Raw genomic sequence first — 19,256 nt, 5'->3', positions numbered from 1 at the left:
CTACGTAAGAATTTATATTTCTATTTTTTTAAAGTAGCAGACCATTTTGGCTATTTATCGACATTATCACAGTCATGAATATGTAGCTATGAAATTTTGCAAATTAAAAATATCAAAATGTAAATTGACATTAAATATATATCAAATGTATCAAGCACAAATCTTATCAAAAATATGATACAATAACTGCTTTTTTCTCTTGCATATAAGTCAAGAATTTATAACATATCATAAAAAGACAGAAATATCAGGTATAATCTATTGTATAGACATCTAAAGTTCCTCAAATACAAAGTTTAAATCTCGTGAGATAGTCGATTTATTTTTCTTATGATGCGACCGATAAAAGAATTGTGTAGAGCTGCTGCACGCAAACATTTTGCTCGTGTTTCTCTTACTATCTTTTGCTTACTCGTTCGCAGATATATACCTTTGTATACTCACAATTCCGTTATCTTTTAAATATAAGATTAGAAAATTATTTTTAATAACTTTTTCTATTCAGAATTCTTACAAAAGCAATTTTTATGTTAATTTGTTAGAAACATTGATGATGTTACACTGATGCAATGTTCTGTATATATTTTATTTGCATAAATACATTGACATAAGATATATATATGCTTAATGTATATATGCAAATACAAATTACAAATAAGTATTTCCAGGAAATAATGGTAGAATCCTCTCTTTATCTTGTTATTTTAAAATTCATACTAGATATCATTTTAAAAAATTTCTATTTTTTTTATCGAATCTTTTTGAACATTTATTTAAAACTGTATGTATATTGTATGTGTTTTGTATGCAGAATATTGTATGTATATTATATTTATTTACTCTTTAAAAAGAAAAATATTTATAAAACAAATGAGAATTTTTTCTACATAAATAATAAAAAAACTTTATTATTGTTTTTACACACAATACGAACTCTATATGTTGTTATGAAAAAAGTTGTGTACCAATTATTTATTTTCATAAAATTCTGTGATGTCAAATTCTATGATTAAATTATATATATTTATATATTTTACGTTTATTAAATTTTTTGAACACATATTTAAGCACACACATGTTTTATATAACTTCTAACATATACATATATACATATATGTGCAATGTATCTAAACTAATTTGCAATTAATATAATTCTTATGCATAAGCAATACAGCAATATACGACAAACTAATTGTTCAAACTAATATACATATTGTATATTTTTTTTATATTGCAATAAAATATTATTTTTGTAATAATTGCAATAAAGAAGAGTAATTTTGAAACAGATTTATATCACTGCAAAAGGGTGATTGTTTAAGTTGCAGTGAACACGAGCGAGCAAGCAAGTAATCAAGAAATGATCACTCGCAAGTTTTTAATTTTAGAAAATCAAAATCTGAGGTGAAAATTATCAATTGAAGATTTTGTTAATTACCTAGTTACCTATTTCCTCAAAGCTTCATGTGTATTTGTATGAAATATATCTTAGATATATCATTGTATTAAATATATCTTAGATATATTATAACTAACTTACACAAACACTGATATTTCTTTCTCCATACATTTGTAAAAATTATAGTATAATGTAAATCAAGACATTTGTCAAGACATTCATCACAAATATAAAAAAATTTTTAGAGATTTTTAAAAAATTGATATACTTTTGCAAATATATCAAAGATAATATTAATATATATATATATATATATAAATTGATAGTATTATTTATATATAAGAAGAGTTACAGAAAGAAAGGTAGCATTCGTATTCTATCACATTAGCGTAATGCAAATCAAAACATTTATCAAAACATTCATCACAAATATAAAAAAATTTCTAAAAATTTAAAAAAATGGATATTTTTTTCAAATATATCAGGATTATTTAAATGAGAAGAGAGAAGATAGCATCTATGACATTAAATACTTAAATGAATATATAGATGATCAAATAATGATTTAAAATTAATATGTATAATATCGAATGAAAAGTCAAGAAAACAATATCAAATAATCGCTCAAATTGTGCTGTTGTCTTATTATTTTATCTTAAAAAATGTTTATGTTTATGATTTTATTTTTTCTGCAATCGCACATTCAGTGCTAAATATTAATTAAATAAAGTTTCAAATTCAAAATTGTACTATATCAAATGAGACTATAAATAGGGATCTTGTCAATGCAATATGTAACTGTAATACACGGAATTTACAACAATGCAAAAAATAAAATAAAATAAAAAATAATTTACTGTAAGGATTACAGTGCGGATTCGTTATTAGGATATACGGTAGACGATGCTTCTGATTCTAATACTGGAATGATTTTATGCTAATCTAAACCGGGAGGAGCTGGTTCCGAAAGATCAAGTTCCATTGTATCTGGTTTTTGATCATTCGAATAATCATCAGGTTGCGTCTGAAAGAAATTGATGGAGGAGATATTTTTGGGTCTCCCCAGTATCGTGTTTATTTTAAAGAATTATATTATAAAGAGAGGGCTTAAAAAACTGTTCCTTTATATACAGGCATCTTTACTCACAATATCAAACTCATCGTGCATGTCACAGGGTATTTTACCCTGTATGACATCCATTATCGATTGTGGAATGTGTGCTTTCTAGAAAAAAAAATGAAAATATTATATCTTAATTAAATATTCTTCTTTTTTTACTAGATTTTCGATATAATATAAAATATATGTATATAACGTGTAATATTATTCACGTTAAAGCTTCACTACATTTAATATCATATTTAGTATTTGTAATTTTATTTCAATATTTATTTATATGCAAATTCAGTCATTTTTAATGTTCAGTTTAATGTTTTATGTTAATGTTGTAAAAATGTTAAGAAAATTACCTGATTCTCAGCAAAAGCCTCAACATGGGCTAACAAAGGAGCGCGTAAATTGCTGGCCATTCGGAGCGCTTCTAACAATTGTGCCGGCGGTAACTGCAGAATAACGGCAAAACTTTGCGGTTGCGTGCGTTCGCAGCATTTGACAAAACCCTCCCATACTTTTGGTTGTTTCCATACTTGTTTCAAAATCAGACGCTGAAGTATATTCATGACAAATCCACTTAGCCTAGGATAAAGGGCCAAACTCTGTATAACCGTGCGCATCAGTAGTGTTGGCAAAGGTGTCATCTCCATAAGGTGTTGCATCACAACGGCGACTGTTTCTTGCGTATATGCTTGTTTTTCAGCAAAACAAAGAGAAGTTGCTGTAAACAAAAGGAAATGTATTCCTAAAGTTTATATAAGCACAATTTTCCCTTAAATAAAGTAATTTAAAGCAATTTTCCCCTAAGTAAAATAATTCTCTTAAATGCCATACATAGAATGATTTACCTTTGATAACAGTTTTTAATTCAGCCTTACTTGGATCTATATTATGTAAAGCTATTAACAATTCTGCAGGTGTAATAGGCGATGTGTGAGGTACACCGCTATCATTGTTATGTGTTCCAAGTAATCTATTAAATACCTTTAAAAAATATAAATATATTCATTAGTATGATACTCCTTAGAAGTGAAGCTTAAGATAATAAATAAAATAATAATTCAAAGAAATTATTTACCTCTTTTACGACAATAGGATTTAATTTTATCAATTTTGGAAGTGCAGCAATCACTTCTTTTTTTGTAAGTCCATTTAAAACAGGTATTAAAAATCTAACATCAGAGACTCTAGTTTGATATAATTCTCGTACCCTGGCTACCAATTCTGTACTTGGGGCAGCTGCACATACAAACAACATTATGTAAAATACAACTAAAATCAGCAAATATTATATAGATAAAATATATTTTATCTATAAATAATAATAACATACATTTCTCAGTAAGAATATGTATAATCCTTGTGACTAAAGTTTCAGATCCTTTCGGACAATTCTCGACAAGTGCGAGTAGTTGTGGGCTACCCATACCTAAAGATCTCACTGGCCCTTCCACTAGTCTTAATACAATACGTTTCACATCTGCAGCCATTGATGTATACACTCTTGCTAATCTATCATTATTAAATATAATTATGGAATATACATAATAGTTATTCATATTCATTTTTTCACAGACATATATTCTATATGTATGTGTGCGCACGTCCATTTAATAGTAAAAAATGTGTTTTAATTACACTTACTCATGAATAAGATCTTGATGCTCACTAAGAAGAGCAAGATATAAACCTAAACAAGCGCGTGTAGTTGATTCAGTCCATTGGCTTTCAATTTGTTGTCTGCCTCTATCTGGCCCAAAAACAATTTCAGGTGGATTATGAAGGCGTAAAAAGCCTAGATATAGAACTGCATATTCCTCAATCAGTTTACTTAATTCTGGTCTGCTGTACAACTGACAGACTAATTGTATTGCAGCTTCCCGTATCTATTTATATAAACATGTGAAGTTTTATATAATTTTATTAGTATTTTTCTTACATATTATATAAGTATCATAAAATTTGATTAAGAATCTTACTGTATTATTCTCATGTCCAGTATGGCATAATAAGACATTTAAAAATATCAATTGTTTCGTGGGTCTACGCACTACCATTTCTTTCAGAAGCTGCAATGGTGCAAGACCTCTAGTTTCGTCAGACGACACCATTTTTAATGCCTCTACAGCATCTTCAGTTATTAGTGGTGCCTCCAAATATAACCTTTTGTTAACAAAAAAAATATATTTATATACAGGATGTCCGGAAAATCGTTCGCATATTTCAGGAGGTGATTCGGGATCCGAAGAAGAAAAGAAGGGAAAAAAGCTATATAATATAAATCCGAAAATAAATCGTTTCCGAGTTATAGCTACTTTTATGTTAAAAAAATCGTAATTTGTAATCCGCTTGGTATCTCTTTTTTAAATTTAAAAATTGATATAAGTATAGATTGATAAAGATACTGATATATCTACATTTCTTTTTCTCACAGATTTTCACACTTCTATATATATATATATATATATATATATATATATATATATATATATGAGATAAAAAATTTAATATTACCTGGATAACAATGTATCGCGGTCTTTACCCTGTACTGAATCGATAGCTGATACTAAGGTGCATAGTAAAAAATTATATGCTTGATGTGGAGCTTCTTGTGGTTTTGTACATAATGTAGTCCGTCTTTGAAATCCCTGAAACAGTGCATACTCTTCATATAGCCAACCTAATGCTAAGTCCAATCGGTTTCGCATATCATCGATAATATATCGCCTTATAGCTTCCTTAATATAAGGATTAAAAGTAGCTGCCAGAGTAGTCAAAATTTTAGATCTATAACATATAGTAGAAAGAAATGAATTATTAAAGATAAATAAGATATGTATTATACATAAGAATCTGTATTATCATTATATGAATCTATATTTTGTTATTACCTTATAGCGGCTACACCACCGAGAACTGCAGTCTTTTCCGAAAGTAATATTCGATTGACTGCCATGAGTAACATTCGCTCTTTAGTTTCCTTTGAAAGTGGCTTTGTCACTTCAGTTAATTTTAATGCCTTTAAACGATTTCTAGCTTTTGCAAGGGATTTTTCATGAGCTTCCAATGATGCTTTTGCTTCTTTTTCTTTCTCGCGATCTTTTTCGCGTTTACGCTCACGCTTTGCCTCAGCTACGCTAATGGTAGGATTCTTAATTAAATCTTCCATTACAGCATCTTCCTCTTTTGTATCTTTTTTGTGCTTTTTCGCTTTAGTTTGTTTGATTTGCGCTGCTAAAAGTTTAGCAATTGTTTGGCGTTGTATATTAATATCAGTAGTCGCAGTAGGTTGATATTCTCTTTGGAAAATTGTTGTCATAGTATCTGGTACCCATGCCTATCAAACGCAGTTCAATAGAATAGGATACGTTTTATTAGGTTTTCCATATGAATAGAATTCATATGTAATTTGTAATACATACCATACTATCCATTACTAAATCTGTTGCAATTTCTACACTGAGCCTTTCGGCAATAAAACTTTCAGAAAGTTCAATTAATTCTGGTAATTTAAAAGTAGGAAGAAGACTTGACGTCGCTTCTACATCCTCGGATATTAGAGCTATATCAATCTTTGCTCGCTTAGCAGCACTAGCAGCTGCTACTTCCTATATGTAACAAAAAAATTCTTAAGAATTACATAAATACAATAAAAAAATATGTTCCTTAGATGAAATCTCATATACCTGTTGACGTTTTTTTATACGACGAACATCTTCTGGTTTTGGATAGGCCTTAATAATTTCCTGCTCTTTTGCTCCAAGTTGAGCTAATTGTTTAGCTATAGCTGAAGCATATTCTATACTAGCAGGATGTTTTATTAATCCGAGAAGTGTAAGTTTCAATTGTTTTTGCACACTAGTTACTTGAGAATCAGAGAGTGTTGGTGGAAGATCATGTTGCAATCTCTGTAAAGCTGTGTATTACATTATAATTAATTATTACATAATTAATTACATTATAATTATTAAATTTTATGCAAAAATGTACTAAAAAGTAACATATATATAATGTATATAAAAATATACCTTGAATTACATTTGGCATAAATTGTGGCCTCATTTTGGCAATTAATGCCAAAGATCCCATACATGTCATTAAATTGACGCTACTAACATGTGGAGATCCATGAAATTTAATTAATAAATCCATAACATGATTTGCTTCTTCTTCTAATTTCCGCCTACGAGCTATTTTTAATGTTAGAGGAATATCTTCGAGAGAAAAGTCATCAGGTTTCTTTGGGCAATCGGGATCTGGATATGTCTGTATTAGGATTACACCCTCAAGAAACTTCACAGCTTGTGTTCTTATTCTATAAAAAAAAAATTTAAGACATTTTAACAATATTATCTTTCTCTCTCTCTCTATATATATGTGTGTGTGTGTGTGGTGTGTGTGTGTGTGTGTGTGTGTGTGTGTGTGTGTGTGTGTGTGTGTATGTTTATGGCTAGCGATGAAAATTATCTTCATGATTATTTTTATTTTACTCACCCATCATTATCACTGTCAATCATATTTATGATTTGAACTTTGAGAGCACTTAATTGAGTCCATGCCAATTCCATCTCTGGCGTAACAATAGTAGCACTAGCAATCCATTTAAGAGCAGCTCTAAGAATTCTACCACTGGCTCTAAGCGCACGTTTAGCCACAGCCGATGTTTCATCTGATGCTAACGTAAGAAGTATCTGAACTACACGAGGGATTACCTCTGGTTGTTTTATGCTAAAAAAGTATTATAAATTATAAATATTATAAAGTGTAAAATATATGAAAAAATATTACAACTATCGTGCATGATAATAAATGAATTTAATAATATTAACCCAGCTTCTTCGATGAATCCTGTAATAGTTTTCCTGACTTCGGCACTTCTATTTATTGCAAATTGAAGAACATCATCCAAATAAAGTTCTAGTAAATGTGGTTCTTTATTCAATAAAAACTCTTGTATCTTACAAATATTGGCAACCTTAATGTCTTCAGCGAGGCTCATAGAAGCCTCATTTATCCATTCAACAATCTGCGCATGCAATAAAATATATATTTTTAAAATTATTAGATTTGAATATAAAAAAAAAAATAATCCCACATATTAGTATAATTATGTAATATTACTTGTATATGACAAATTATTTTTGCAACATTTCTAAACATTGTTTAAAAAGAAATTAATTTAAACAATATTAACAATAATCTCTTTTCTCTTTCACATAGAATATTATAAAGTTGCCATTAAATTAATGAAAAATATTGTTGTTTTTATAGAGCATTATGCATTCGCAATATTAGCAGTAATCTGTCATTAAAATTTGCAAGTGGCAGAACCAAAGCTACACGTATGAAAACGTGAACTTCAATTTTGTACATAATCTTTATACAAGGTTTGCCATCAAGAGCATATAATTTTACCAAGAGCGCAATAACGGCTCTTTGTACTTTTTCTCGATTATGCGAATGCATAACGCGAGAAACGCATTATCGAAGGAGATTGTCATTTCGCCGAGACTAATTCGTGCGGATAGCGAGACGCGAAGTTTCGTGATGAACAAGTCGTCACTAACCAAATCGCCCGATTCCTTTTCCGGGTCGGATCTTCTATGCAAACGTGGATCCATCGTTATTTACATACAAACAAGCGGCAACGAATCGCGGATTTTCTCTAACACGGAATTATGCGCCAACGGGCGCGAGTTTCTCGGGCCACGTGTGTCGCATAAGTGCGTTTGACGTGACGACGCGGATAATCGTTACGACAAATAAACGAGCCCTTTTCGTTCAATCGTATAATGCAACGCAAATACCCGTCGCGGTATCGTAAGTTTGGAGATAATTTTTAACAAGCTATTGTGCGATACGCTAACAGCTCGATCTCGTCGCCATCTTAGCATTTTGATCACGTTCACGACCTTCATGACGATTCTCCTTCTCTTCCTCTGGCGCAAAAATTTGAATGACGTATTGTCATATGTGATAATACATTATTTACATTTTTGTTATTATTACATACGTGAAGAAGATTGTTTAAATTATCGGTAATTCCGTAAATCTTAGAAGTATAAATAAATAAATAAATATATATATATATATATTTATTTATTTATGATAATAAATGTTATAATATATATAAATATAATTGATAATAATAATTTATAATAATAAATGATACTAAATAGAAAAAATATATATATTATTTATAAAATGCAATAATTATTTTTTTATTTCAGATGTGCGATTGGTTGATTTTCTCGTTCATAGACTTGAGGCACGATTTATATGAATAGGCTCTAATAATGGATAAACATTTATGCCCGTTTATCAGACAACTTCAAAGTTCAAAGGCGATGTGATGCGTGAACGTGGCCTCATAATCTGATATGACCTGATGTTGCTGCAGTTGCAACATTCATGTGCTGGATGAAGCGTTAAACTGGATTGGTGTCCGTAGAAAAGAAACGCGTGTTTCGTGTGTTAAATAAAACGTTGACATGACATCGAATCCGGAAACTGGCTTTCGTGAAAATGAGGTCATCGACGACGATTTCTCGCCAACGAAATCCGATGTGTCGAAGATCTTATGCGTGGGGCGCATTTGCCTCGATATTGTTCAAATGTGTGAGCAGTTTCCTGCGGAGGATTCTACACAAAGGTTCGTGCATGTGTGGGTGTGTGTGTGTGTATGTGTGTATGTGTGTGTGATTAATTTCGTTCGCGCCCAATTCAAATGAGTTTGCCGTGCAAGCGTGCGAAATGTCATTGGTACACTTTCGCGTGAGTTGTAAAATACGACTGCGCATAAATTCCACATAGATCATGCGATCGAATAATTTTTCTTTCTTTAATTTTTTTAAAAATAAGTATGTTTCAGCATTTAGCGTGAAACAAAGTATCTCTCGATAAAGCAACATTCTCGAAAAACACATTACGTATGTTTCTCCTCAATATAATATTGTTTTTTCACTTAAGAACGATGCGCATATTATTGACAATGAGAATAATGAGAATAATGAGAAAGAATCTGGAAAAATTTGCATGGATTTTTCATTTTGAAAAAGATAATGTTGAAAAAATAACAATGACAAATTTGTTTACAATATCAAATATGTGAGATAATGTTTTGTTAAACTTTGATCTTTGTGAGAATATTTTTCTTCTGAATAACAAGTATTTTTTCAAGTTTTTTATTTTATATAAATTAGCAACATCTATTTTTATGGAAGGAAATTTTATGGAAATTTTATTTTTTATAATTTCTTAATTTCTAGTTATGTTTATTATATTTATATTTATATAAAACTGTTATAGTCTTTTAATTTCTGATTTAAACATTTTCTTATTATTTTTATAATTAATTATTTCATTCTTTTTATTTCTTATTATAAATATAATTTTCAGATCTATCGATTGTAGGTGGCAAAGAGGGGGCAATGCATCAAACACTTGTACTGTACTATCATTGTTAGGACAGTCATGTGAGCTTTTAGCTTGTTTAAGCGCAGATGAACATGTTAATTTTATGCAAGATGATCTATACAAATATAAAATTGATTATTCTCATTGTCCTATCATAAAAGGAATTGGCTGTCCTATCTCAACTATTATATTGAGTTTAAATACTGGGACTCGTACAATTATATATCACAATCAAAATTTACCAGAATTGACAATAAAGAACTTTGAACAATTAAATTTAGCAGAGTATAGCTGGGTTCACTTTGAAGTATGCTTTATAATATAGATAATAAATTTTTATATAGCAATGTAATTAAAACATTTTATATTATTAGGGAAGAAATATAGATGAAATGTTACTTATGATAAAACATATAGAAAATTATAACAAGTCATTAAATGGCACACATGATTGCAGTAAGAAATGTATGCCCATTACAATTAGCGTGGAATTGGAAAATCCCAGATCAAGTCTTAGATTATTGAATTTGTTATCATATATTGATGTAGTATTTATAGCAAAAGATTTTGCTAAGAATCAAGGTTTTAATAATATGAAGGAAGTAATACATACTATTGGCCAAGATGCTAAGCTTAGGTAAGAAATACATATAAAAACCACTTTTAATATTTATATATGAAATATGATATTGTTAAGAGATAAATATTTTTCTAGAGGTGCTATTATTTGTGCTTGGGCAGAGGAAGGTGCAATTGCTCGTACTCCATGTGGTGCGATAGTACAATCTTCAGCTTTCCCGCCACACAAAGTGATCGATACTTTAGGAGCAGGTGATACATTTAACGCAGCTGTTCTATATTACTTAAACAAGAGCAAAGTAAAATTTATATATAAATGTAAAGAAGCAGTTTATGCAAATGATAATAAGTTGTGTGATGACAGTACAATAAGTAAACAAGATATTAAACAAAAAAATTTTGATATAAAGAATTTGGAATATAGTCGAATAAAATTTATTGATGAAATAGTTTTACAAAGGGCTATCAAACTTGCATGCCGTATTGCTGGTGCAAAAGTCGGTTCAAGAGGTTACGATTGTCTCGATAAAATTTTTAATCATATCTTATAACTCAATTTTTCAATATATTAGCAAAAAGATATTTTTATATATATTGTATATTTATTTATGTATCATGGATTTAGATACATATAATATAATTTTATATATTTATATATAATCAAGTCCGAATTTTAAATATAATTGATATGCATATATCTGTTTATATAAATAATGGTTTATAAATATTATTTTGAAATTAACTATAGCTTTTTTTACATATATTAGTATAAATTTTGTGCAATATATATATATATATATATTTCATATGTGCTTTGCCATGAAACTATAACTTTATAAATAGTGTAAATGGTAATTCTTATGTTCATCTAAAATATTTAAGAGCAAATTTCTATTAATTTTTTATGATATAGGATTTTTAATCTCTTAATTTGTATATTATTTCTCTTTTTCTCTTCACATACATATACACTGCAGAAATAAAAATTTCAGTTTTTGGAATTCTCTCTCTCTCTCTCTCTCTCTCTCTCTATATATATATATATATATATATATATATATATATATATTATTTTTATTTTAATAGTTTATATTTATTATCTGTTAAAATAATTATATTTATTATTTTATCTGTTGAATATAACGTTTATTTTATAAATAATGGAATATAACATACACGTTATAATAATAATAAGTAGGAGATAGAAATATAAAATACAATAATTAAATTGCATATATACAATAAATGCAATATAATAAAATAAAAAGTATAATAAAGTAGAATAAAATACATTGAAATACAATACAGTAATGTATCAAAAAATTGATATAATTGTATTATGTATAACTTTTGATTTGATTCGTTTATAAATTTTCGAAAATTTAATAAATTGAACAATTTTCATATTGATTAACTCTCTGGTTCGACACCACTGTCCAAAAAATCTCTTACATTGTCTTGTGCTTTCGCAGGTAAAATTCTGAAAAAAGTGTATTAAATATACATAAATGCTATTTTAATATATCAAAAATAAAATATAATATGGAATTGCAAAATACGAGTTTATATTATTTATAATTAATTATATTTACGTAATATACAATGTGTCCTATTTTAATTGTCCCAGGCAAATATCTCGAAAAATATGAAAGACACGGAAAAATGTTTCAAACAAAAGTTGTTTGGTTTAAAGGGAGACAGATGATGAATATATGTACTTGATCTAGAATGACCTATTGAAGATTAGGTTAAGGTCAAATGAATTAAAAAAATACTTTATTATAGTGTTTTTGAAAGCTCTCAATATGAGCTGCAAGAGTATATAATAAAAAATAACGGGTTCCATTTAAAAAAACATCGATGACGTGGACCTGACCTTCAATAGGTTACTCTAGGTCAAGTACATATATTCATCATCTATCCCCCTTTAAACCAAACAACTTTTGTTTGAAACATTTTTCCGTGTCTTTCATATTTTTCAAGATATTTGCCTGGGACAATTAAAATGGGACACCCTGTATACATTTTTGCTATATATGTCACATAATAAAAATTAATTTTTATTTTCATAAAATTTGATATGATTGTCGATTTTTGAGAAAATGATATATTAAATTATATTGCACAATTTACGTTTTTGCATGTTTTTTATAGATTTACAAATTTATCACTATAAATATTGCATCTTAATTACCTAACAACTGGAAGAAGTAATGACCAGAATGATGGGATAGTTACTTCACAAATGTTTCGCCGTTGAGCATTAATTATTTGTGCAGCTACATATTTTGGCGTACTTAATGACAGAAAATTTGAAAACCTTTAAAAAATGAAATAAATATTTATTATGTATTTTGAAATAAGTAAATTTTTTTATATTTGAGATTGCTTATGCTTATTTATTGTATTAATTTCGTCTTAACTTACAATTGATTTATTTTTGGTTTTTTACAAAGTCCCGTATCTACCATATAAGGGTAAATGGTAGAGAATTTGATTAAAGATTTTCCTTGAGTACATACTCGTAACTCGTCTTTAAGCGCTTCCATAAAACCTAAAAAATAAAAATGCTTAATGACAAGCAACGCTAAGCAATATTTTTCAAATTGAACTAGTTATTTCAAGAAAATTATTAAAGACAAAAAAAATAATTGCAATGTTTAGGTAAATCATAACAAATTTACCTTTGACTGCATGTTTTGTAGCGCTATAAGGCACTAAATAAGGAATTCCTACAAGTCCTGTTATCGACGAGAGTGCAACGATATGACCATGATTTTTTTCAATCATGCTTGGTAAAAATGCTTGTAACATCTGAAAATAATTGAATATTAATTCACAACGATATAATACATATATATATGTGTGTGTGTATGTGTAAAATAAAAAAAAAAAATATATATATATATATATATATATATATAATGTCCACTCTATATATATTTTTTTAATATAAACGATTGAATTAAATTTTATGTCAATAAAATTGTCATAATACAATTCCTGAGTTCTATAATCATATTTATATTATATCAGGAAACATGAAAATGTAGAGTGAAAATAATGTACTTTTGAAAACAAAAAACTAATTAATATTCACGGTTTATAATTTTAATTCTTACCCAAATATGTGCTAGTATATTAATATCAAAAAGTCGCTTGATTTGGTCGCTTGTGTAACTCAGGAATGTGTGACAAGGCATTATACCGGCATTATTAATTAAAACAGTGACATCACCGATTTCTTCCTTCACTTTTTTAGCTACTTCAAGAACTTGTTCTCTATTGGATACGTCACATCTGTAGAGAGACTAGAGTTTAATTATATTGATCATACAATTACTATATATATTATATTTTGCACCGCCTAATGACATGTTAATAATTAGAATATTTGTTATACAACAAAGTCATTGTTTCTGCAATATAGAAACAAATAATGTTATTATATAAGAAACATACTGATATGTATATATTGGACTTTTCTCGATTTTCTTGATCTCATTTGCCGTCTTTTCGTTTAATTGCTGATTTATATCTAAACACACAACTGTTGCTCCTAAACTCGCATATTGAGCCGCCAACTCTTTTCCTATACCATGACCTGCACCTGTTATCTGTTGCAATATAATATATAATAAAGAAACGATATTAATTATACACAATAAAATTCCCTTTTTTTCAATTTATATTGTATAATGTAATATCAAAAACTTTTAAGAATATTTATTTATTATTAATGCATAGAATTCGATTAGAAGCAAAATTATATGAGAGAATTCATTTTTAAATAGCTTGAGAACTATTTATTATTTTCATCTTTAGCGAAATATAATGAAAATGGTTGAAAATTAATTTTTTTTCATTTCTTATAGTTGCATACACACACATACACATGCATATAACAAAAATAACATATGAAATGTTCTTAGCAATTAATTATATGTTTGTTAAAATAAAGAAATAGATAAATCAATATATTGATACTACAATATTTTTGCACTGTCTTCATCAATTTCAAGTTTTTTAAAATTATTATTTATCTTTGATTATGCAAAGTTTTAATATATCTGCATTACACATTTTGTACGTACCAAAACAATTTCGCCAGCCACGCTCTTCTCCTGTAATTTAAATAAGCTGTTATACGTGCTTTCATAGATATAATAAAGAATTTGTAGAAGAAGCCGTAATATATTTGCCAGAATACGTATACTCTTGTGTGTTGTAATCATGGTACACTGAAAAATTAATAAATTTCTTATACAGATATATCTCTTGGATATATGATTAATTGAAGATATACAAACTTTTTTTTTTAGAAACTGTGATAAAGAAATCATTAAACGATATATTAAAATGTATAAAAAGAGTACATACATCTCGAAACTTTTAATGTTTTTTTGATATTTAGTTAGTAATTTATAAATCTCTCTTAATATATATATGTTATTAAAAGTTCTCTAAAATAACTTTAAATGTCTATAATTATTATCTTTCAGACACATATTTGTCAAATTTTTATTTGTCGATGAACTTTACCTTTTTTTTGAAATTTCTATTTATAGTTTAATTATATATTCGATATAAAAGATTTCTCGACATTTTAAGCTCTATAATATATCACGCAAAATTGAATTGATGATCAGAAAAAAAAGATATCGTAAATATATACGTATATGTTGGTCAGACAAAAAGAACATTATTGTGTAAATATGTGCACTATATTAATGAGATACTATATTAGTGTGTACTATATTAATGAGTTATTTATTAATTATAAATATTTTTCAAAGTATTGATTAATGTAATAAAACATTTTAGATTAAAATAAAATATTTGATGACATTTTAGATTAAAATAAAATATTTGATGACTATTTATAATAAAATTTATTATAAAGTTATTATAAATTTATTATAAAACTCATATACACACGAAAAATATATATAAAATATATCTCTTATTTTTAGAATATTTTATGTTTGAAATAAATTTACACAGAAAGAGAAATTTGGTTTCCCTTCTTAGGATAGAGAGAATATAATAATTATTATTTTGTTATAACATTGATTATATTTTGTAAAGAGAAATCATGAAAATTGAACGGATATCAATATTTAAACTTTCGACGAGTTACGAGACACTTTAATTATATTTTACTAGAATAATACTTACGAAATATTGTGAACGGAATATTTATAACGTAAACTGTTTCTTTGCACGAACAGAAGCAAGAACTGACGAATACAATTGTGATAAAGTGGTCTATATTTGCCTGATTACGGTCTTTGTGACTATTGACTAGTTGAAGGTTATTCTTTATTATACTTGTCGTTTAAATAACTATTACATATACTTTAAATAACTATTTTTTTCGGTCCTATTCAGGCGAAGTTAGGTGTTTACAAGTAAAAGCGAAGGTGAGTTTTCTACACTGATACTCTCTGGCGAGTGTCCAGAAATAAACTATCGCTCGTAGAATTAACTTCCAATCTCAAGGTAGACATCACATACATTTCCGCACTTTCGTAATGATGAGAACGCTCAAGTCTCTTGATTCGTCACATTTGGATTTCTGTTGATATAAAATGCTAGATAAATAGGCTAGAAATGTGTACTAAAATTAAAAAAAAATAGCAATGCGCGAATATATATATATTAGAAATTTTAAAATACTTTAATTTCAATCTTTTATATAGATTTGAAAGTCTGACATTAAATTCTAAAAGTATAATACATTATATTGAATTATATAACTCATCATATAGCTGAAAATAATATATTAATATTATGGAAAGAATTTTTTTAACATTATTTTTTAAATTAATATATACTTTGTAAAACATTTTTTTGAACTGATATATTTTGTAAAACAATAGAAAATAGTGAAACAAAGTAAAATAGTAAAAATATTTTTGGTTGAGTTATATTGTTATGGTCTGATGCACAATAATAATAAAGCAATTCACACGTGCAATGACATTACTTATGAATATTTAATGAATAATGTATTTTAAAAGACTAAAAGGAGAATCAGATAGCAGAAAACTTTCTTACCAATAATATTACTATACTTTCCACTGTTCCTTTTTTAAATTATATTTGATAAGAATTATTCACAATGTCAAGGAACAATATCTCTTTGCAAACTTATTTACACAACTAATACACATACATATATACATATAATTAATGTAATACTACTTCTCTATTATATTTTTTATTTAATTTTATTTATTTACGATATTTTTATTTATTTTTGCATTATTTCTTGATTATATATCGATAAAAATATAAAAATAATATATACTCTTCTCTTATATCGTTATTGTAATTTATTCATATATTCATTTGTAAAAAAATGTTCATAGATTATCCTAAAACATTCCAAGTCTCAAGTTTCAAAATATCATTAGAATATTCCAAGAAGTCCAATAAAGGTATTATGATAACAATGCTTACTCTATACGAATAATATGGCAAGTAAACTTCTGAATTTAATTATTTAATATTAAATAGCATTAATATATGCAAAGATTCAATTTTGTATAGAGGGAGAGAAGCAAAGAGATAAAAATCAGTTTATTATGAAATTCTTTTTTTGTATGATTTGTTTATAAATTTTGCAAAGATAACTTTAGACGAATGAAAAAGAGATGTGTGTGAAAAATTAATTATTAATACAATTTCTCGTTATATATACAATTTCTCGTTATTTAACATTTTCGGTTATCTTTTTTATTCTTTTATTAAATGATATAATTGACTTGTACTTCAACAAATTTATTGAATTTCAAATTCAAAGAACTTAAAAAAATATTGAATGACAATAGAATTTATCTCGTTTTACATTACGAAATTATATATAATAATTTTTTATATCGTATTACCATAATTATAACATTAGATTAGAACATTACAATGCAATTTATATTGATTGTAGATGACTTTTCATATTTAATATAGAAGAAATTATGATATGTAGGAATACTGTAGAACAAATTTTATTAATATATGAATTATTTATTAATACAAATATGTTACGTCATTTATTTCCAATGTGGAATAGTTGTTTATTATGATAGTTGGATTATTGAGTTATGATACATAAAACGTGTAGTAGATGTTATATTGCTACACTAAGTTTTACTAAATTTTAAAATATGTAGTTATAATGAAATTAAAACCTTCATATTTTTATGAAATTATATTAATAAAAATATAGTTATTAATAAAAGTTTATATAAAAGTAGGATTACTATTATTAAATATAATATTTTAATTCTTCTTTTTTTAAAACGAAGTTTATTAAAAAACTTCAAAGATATAAAAACATCAAAATATTAAAAAGTAAAAAGTTTTTAACATAAAAATATTATATCTCAATAATTCAATTCAATTACATATATAATATCAAGAAAAATTCGCATTTATCAGAATTTATCGTAATTAATGCGCATACTGATTTCTTTACGAATCTTTCAAATAGCTTAATGAATCTTATTATTTAAATTTTGTCTCGTGTTTTTAACTTATTTTGCATAAAAATTCTATATGTAAATTATAAATTATTATAAATTAAAATAAGATTGAAATTTATTTAATTTGTATTTGGTACAATTTTAATTTGTATTACACTATGAAAAAGAGCAATAATAATGTTCGATTTGACCTTATGCCTATTTTAAAAACGGATTTACATTTGTACCATAGATAAAAAAATTTAAATGAAAAATATAAAGGAAAGAAATGTGGAATATAAAATGATAGATATTAATTTTATTGTATTATATATAGATATAAATAAGGTTTATCAGAGTTGTTTAATTAAATGGCTAATTGCAAAATTTATCTATGTGTAGTATATTAATTTTATCTTCGATATTCTCACGAGTCTATATTTTTACGATTTTTAAAATCATTATAACAAATAAAAATTTATGGAACTGAACAGCAGTCTATTTGAATTATTATCAATTTATTCACTATAAAGAAATCAATTCGTTAAATCAGAATGTGATAATGAATAAAAAATTTATTTATTTATTGATGTAATGTTTTGATAATGTATTAAATTTATTCCAATCTAAAATTATTCTAATTTAAATATGAAAGGTTTTAATAAATTTTATCTTTCATATTATTAAATGGAATTAATTTCACATATTTTACATTCAAACATTTTATATAAAATATACGCATAAAATTTGAAAAAATATTGAAATTATTTTTTATTCTAAATAACAGTAATTTGCTACAAAATATATTTATTTTATAAATTGAAAAATAATAATAAAATTATAATGGTTATAATAATTATTATGATTATAATAATTATAATTATAAAATAATAATATTTTTAATATTTTGAATGTGTAAAATAACAAATTCAGAGTAATACAGTATATATTGGAAGATATATATATATATATATATTATACATGTATACAGGGTGTTCCAGTTATCTTCCGTCACATTTCAAAGACAGATTCTTGGGATCATTTGAAGACGATTTTTCCTCAATGAAAAAGTGCCTCCTGTCGAGGCATTAATAATTTTCGAATTATAAGTGATTGGAAATAAGGGGTTTTTCGTAAACTAAGCTTTGTAGAAATAAAATATTAACAAAACCACATTCTTCGATTAATTTTAAATAGAGAGTTTACTTTAGTTGAGTTTTAATTTAAGACTTAATTGCAAAGATATATGATGACAAAAATCGGGAACCTGCAAAAAATAATGGCC

The 19,256-nt window shown here is 26.5% G+C and overlaps 3 protein-coding genes across 3 annotated transcripts; 1 reads left to right on the top strand and 2 right to left on the bottom strand.

Annotated features, from left to right (window-relative positions):
* Positions 1–2,145: 2,145 nt before the first annotated feature.
* On the bottom strand, positions 2,146–8,134 carry LOC105251486 (symplekin). The gene is made up of 16 exons (XM_011258340.3): positions 8,081–8,134; positions 7,343–7,539; positions 7,008–7,241; positions 6,542–6,828; positions 6,200–6,429; positions 5,936–6,121; positions 5,405–5,850; positions 5,028–5,300; positions 4,493–4,676; positions 4,158–4,399; positions 3,847–4,025; positions 3,592–3,752; positions 3,362–3,497; positions 2,870–3,234; positions 2,547–2,624; positions 2,146–2,423 (listed from the first exon to the last, which is right to left on the bottom strand). The coding sequence occupies exons 1-16, from the start codon at positions 8,132–8,134 to the stop codon at positions 2,337–2,339; spliced, it is 3,339 nt and encodes a 1,112-aa protein (XP_011256642.1). The 3' UTR covers positions 2,146–2,336.
* A 77-nt stretch (positions 8,135–8,211) lies between these two features.
* LOC105251485 (ketohexokinase) lies at positions 8,212–11,086 on the top strand. The gene is made up of 5 exons (XM_025409526.1): positions 8,212–8,551; positions 8,744–9,165; positions 9,912–10,236; positions 10,304–10,566; positions 10,645–11,086. The coding sequence occupies exons 2-5, from the start codon at positions 9,005–9,007 to the stop codon at positions 11,057–11,059; spliced, it is 1,164 nt and encodes a 387-aa protein (XP_025265311.1). The 5' UTR covers positions 8,212–8,551; positions 8,744–9,004; the 3' UTR covers positions 11,060–11,086.
* Positions 11,087–11,801: 715 nt separating this feature from the next.
* On the bottom strand, positions 11,802–16,149 carry LOC105251487 (short-chain dehydrogenase/reductase family 16C member 6-like). The gene is made up of 8 exons (XM_011258343.3): positions 15,687–16,149; positions 14,603–14,749; positions 13,971–14,125; positions 13,631–13,808; positions 13,193–13,322; positions 12,936–13,062; positions 12,703–12,828; positions 11,802–11,988 (listed from the first exon to the last, which is right to left on the bottom strand). Exons 2-8 carry the CDS (start codon positions 14,741–14,743, stop codon positions 11,919–11,921), a joined length of 927 nt encoding a protein of 308 aa, XP_011256645.1. The 5' UTR covers positions 14,744–14,749; positions 15,687–16,149; the 3' UTR covers positions 11,802–11,918.
* Positions 16,150–19,256: the final 3,107 nt, after the last annotated feature.

The sequence above is a fragment of the Camponotus floridanus genome, unplaced genomic scaffold, assembly GCF_003227725.1.
Source record: "Camponotus floridanus strain SB8 unplaced genomic scaffold, Cflo_v7.5 scaffold27, whole genome shotgun sequence".
Taxonomy (NCBI): domain Eukaryota; kingdom Metazoa; phylum Arthropoda; class Insecta; order Hymenoptera; family Formicidae; genus Camponotus; species Camponotus floridanus.
Note: the sequence above shows the minus strand (reverse complement) of the source record. Positions and strands in the feature narration are given on the sequence as shown.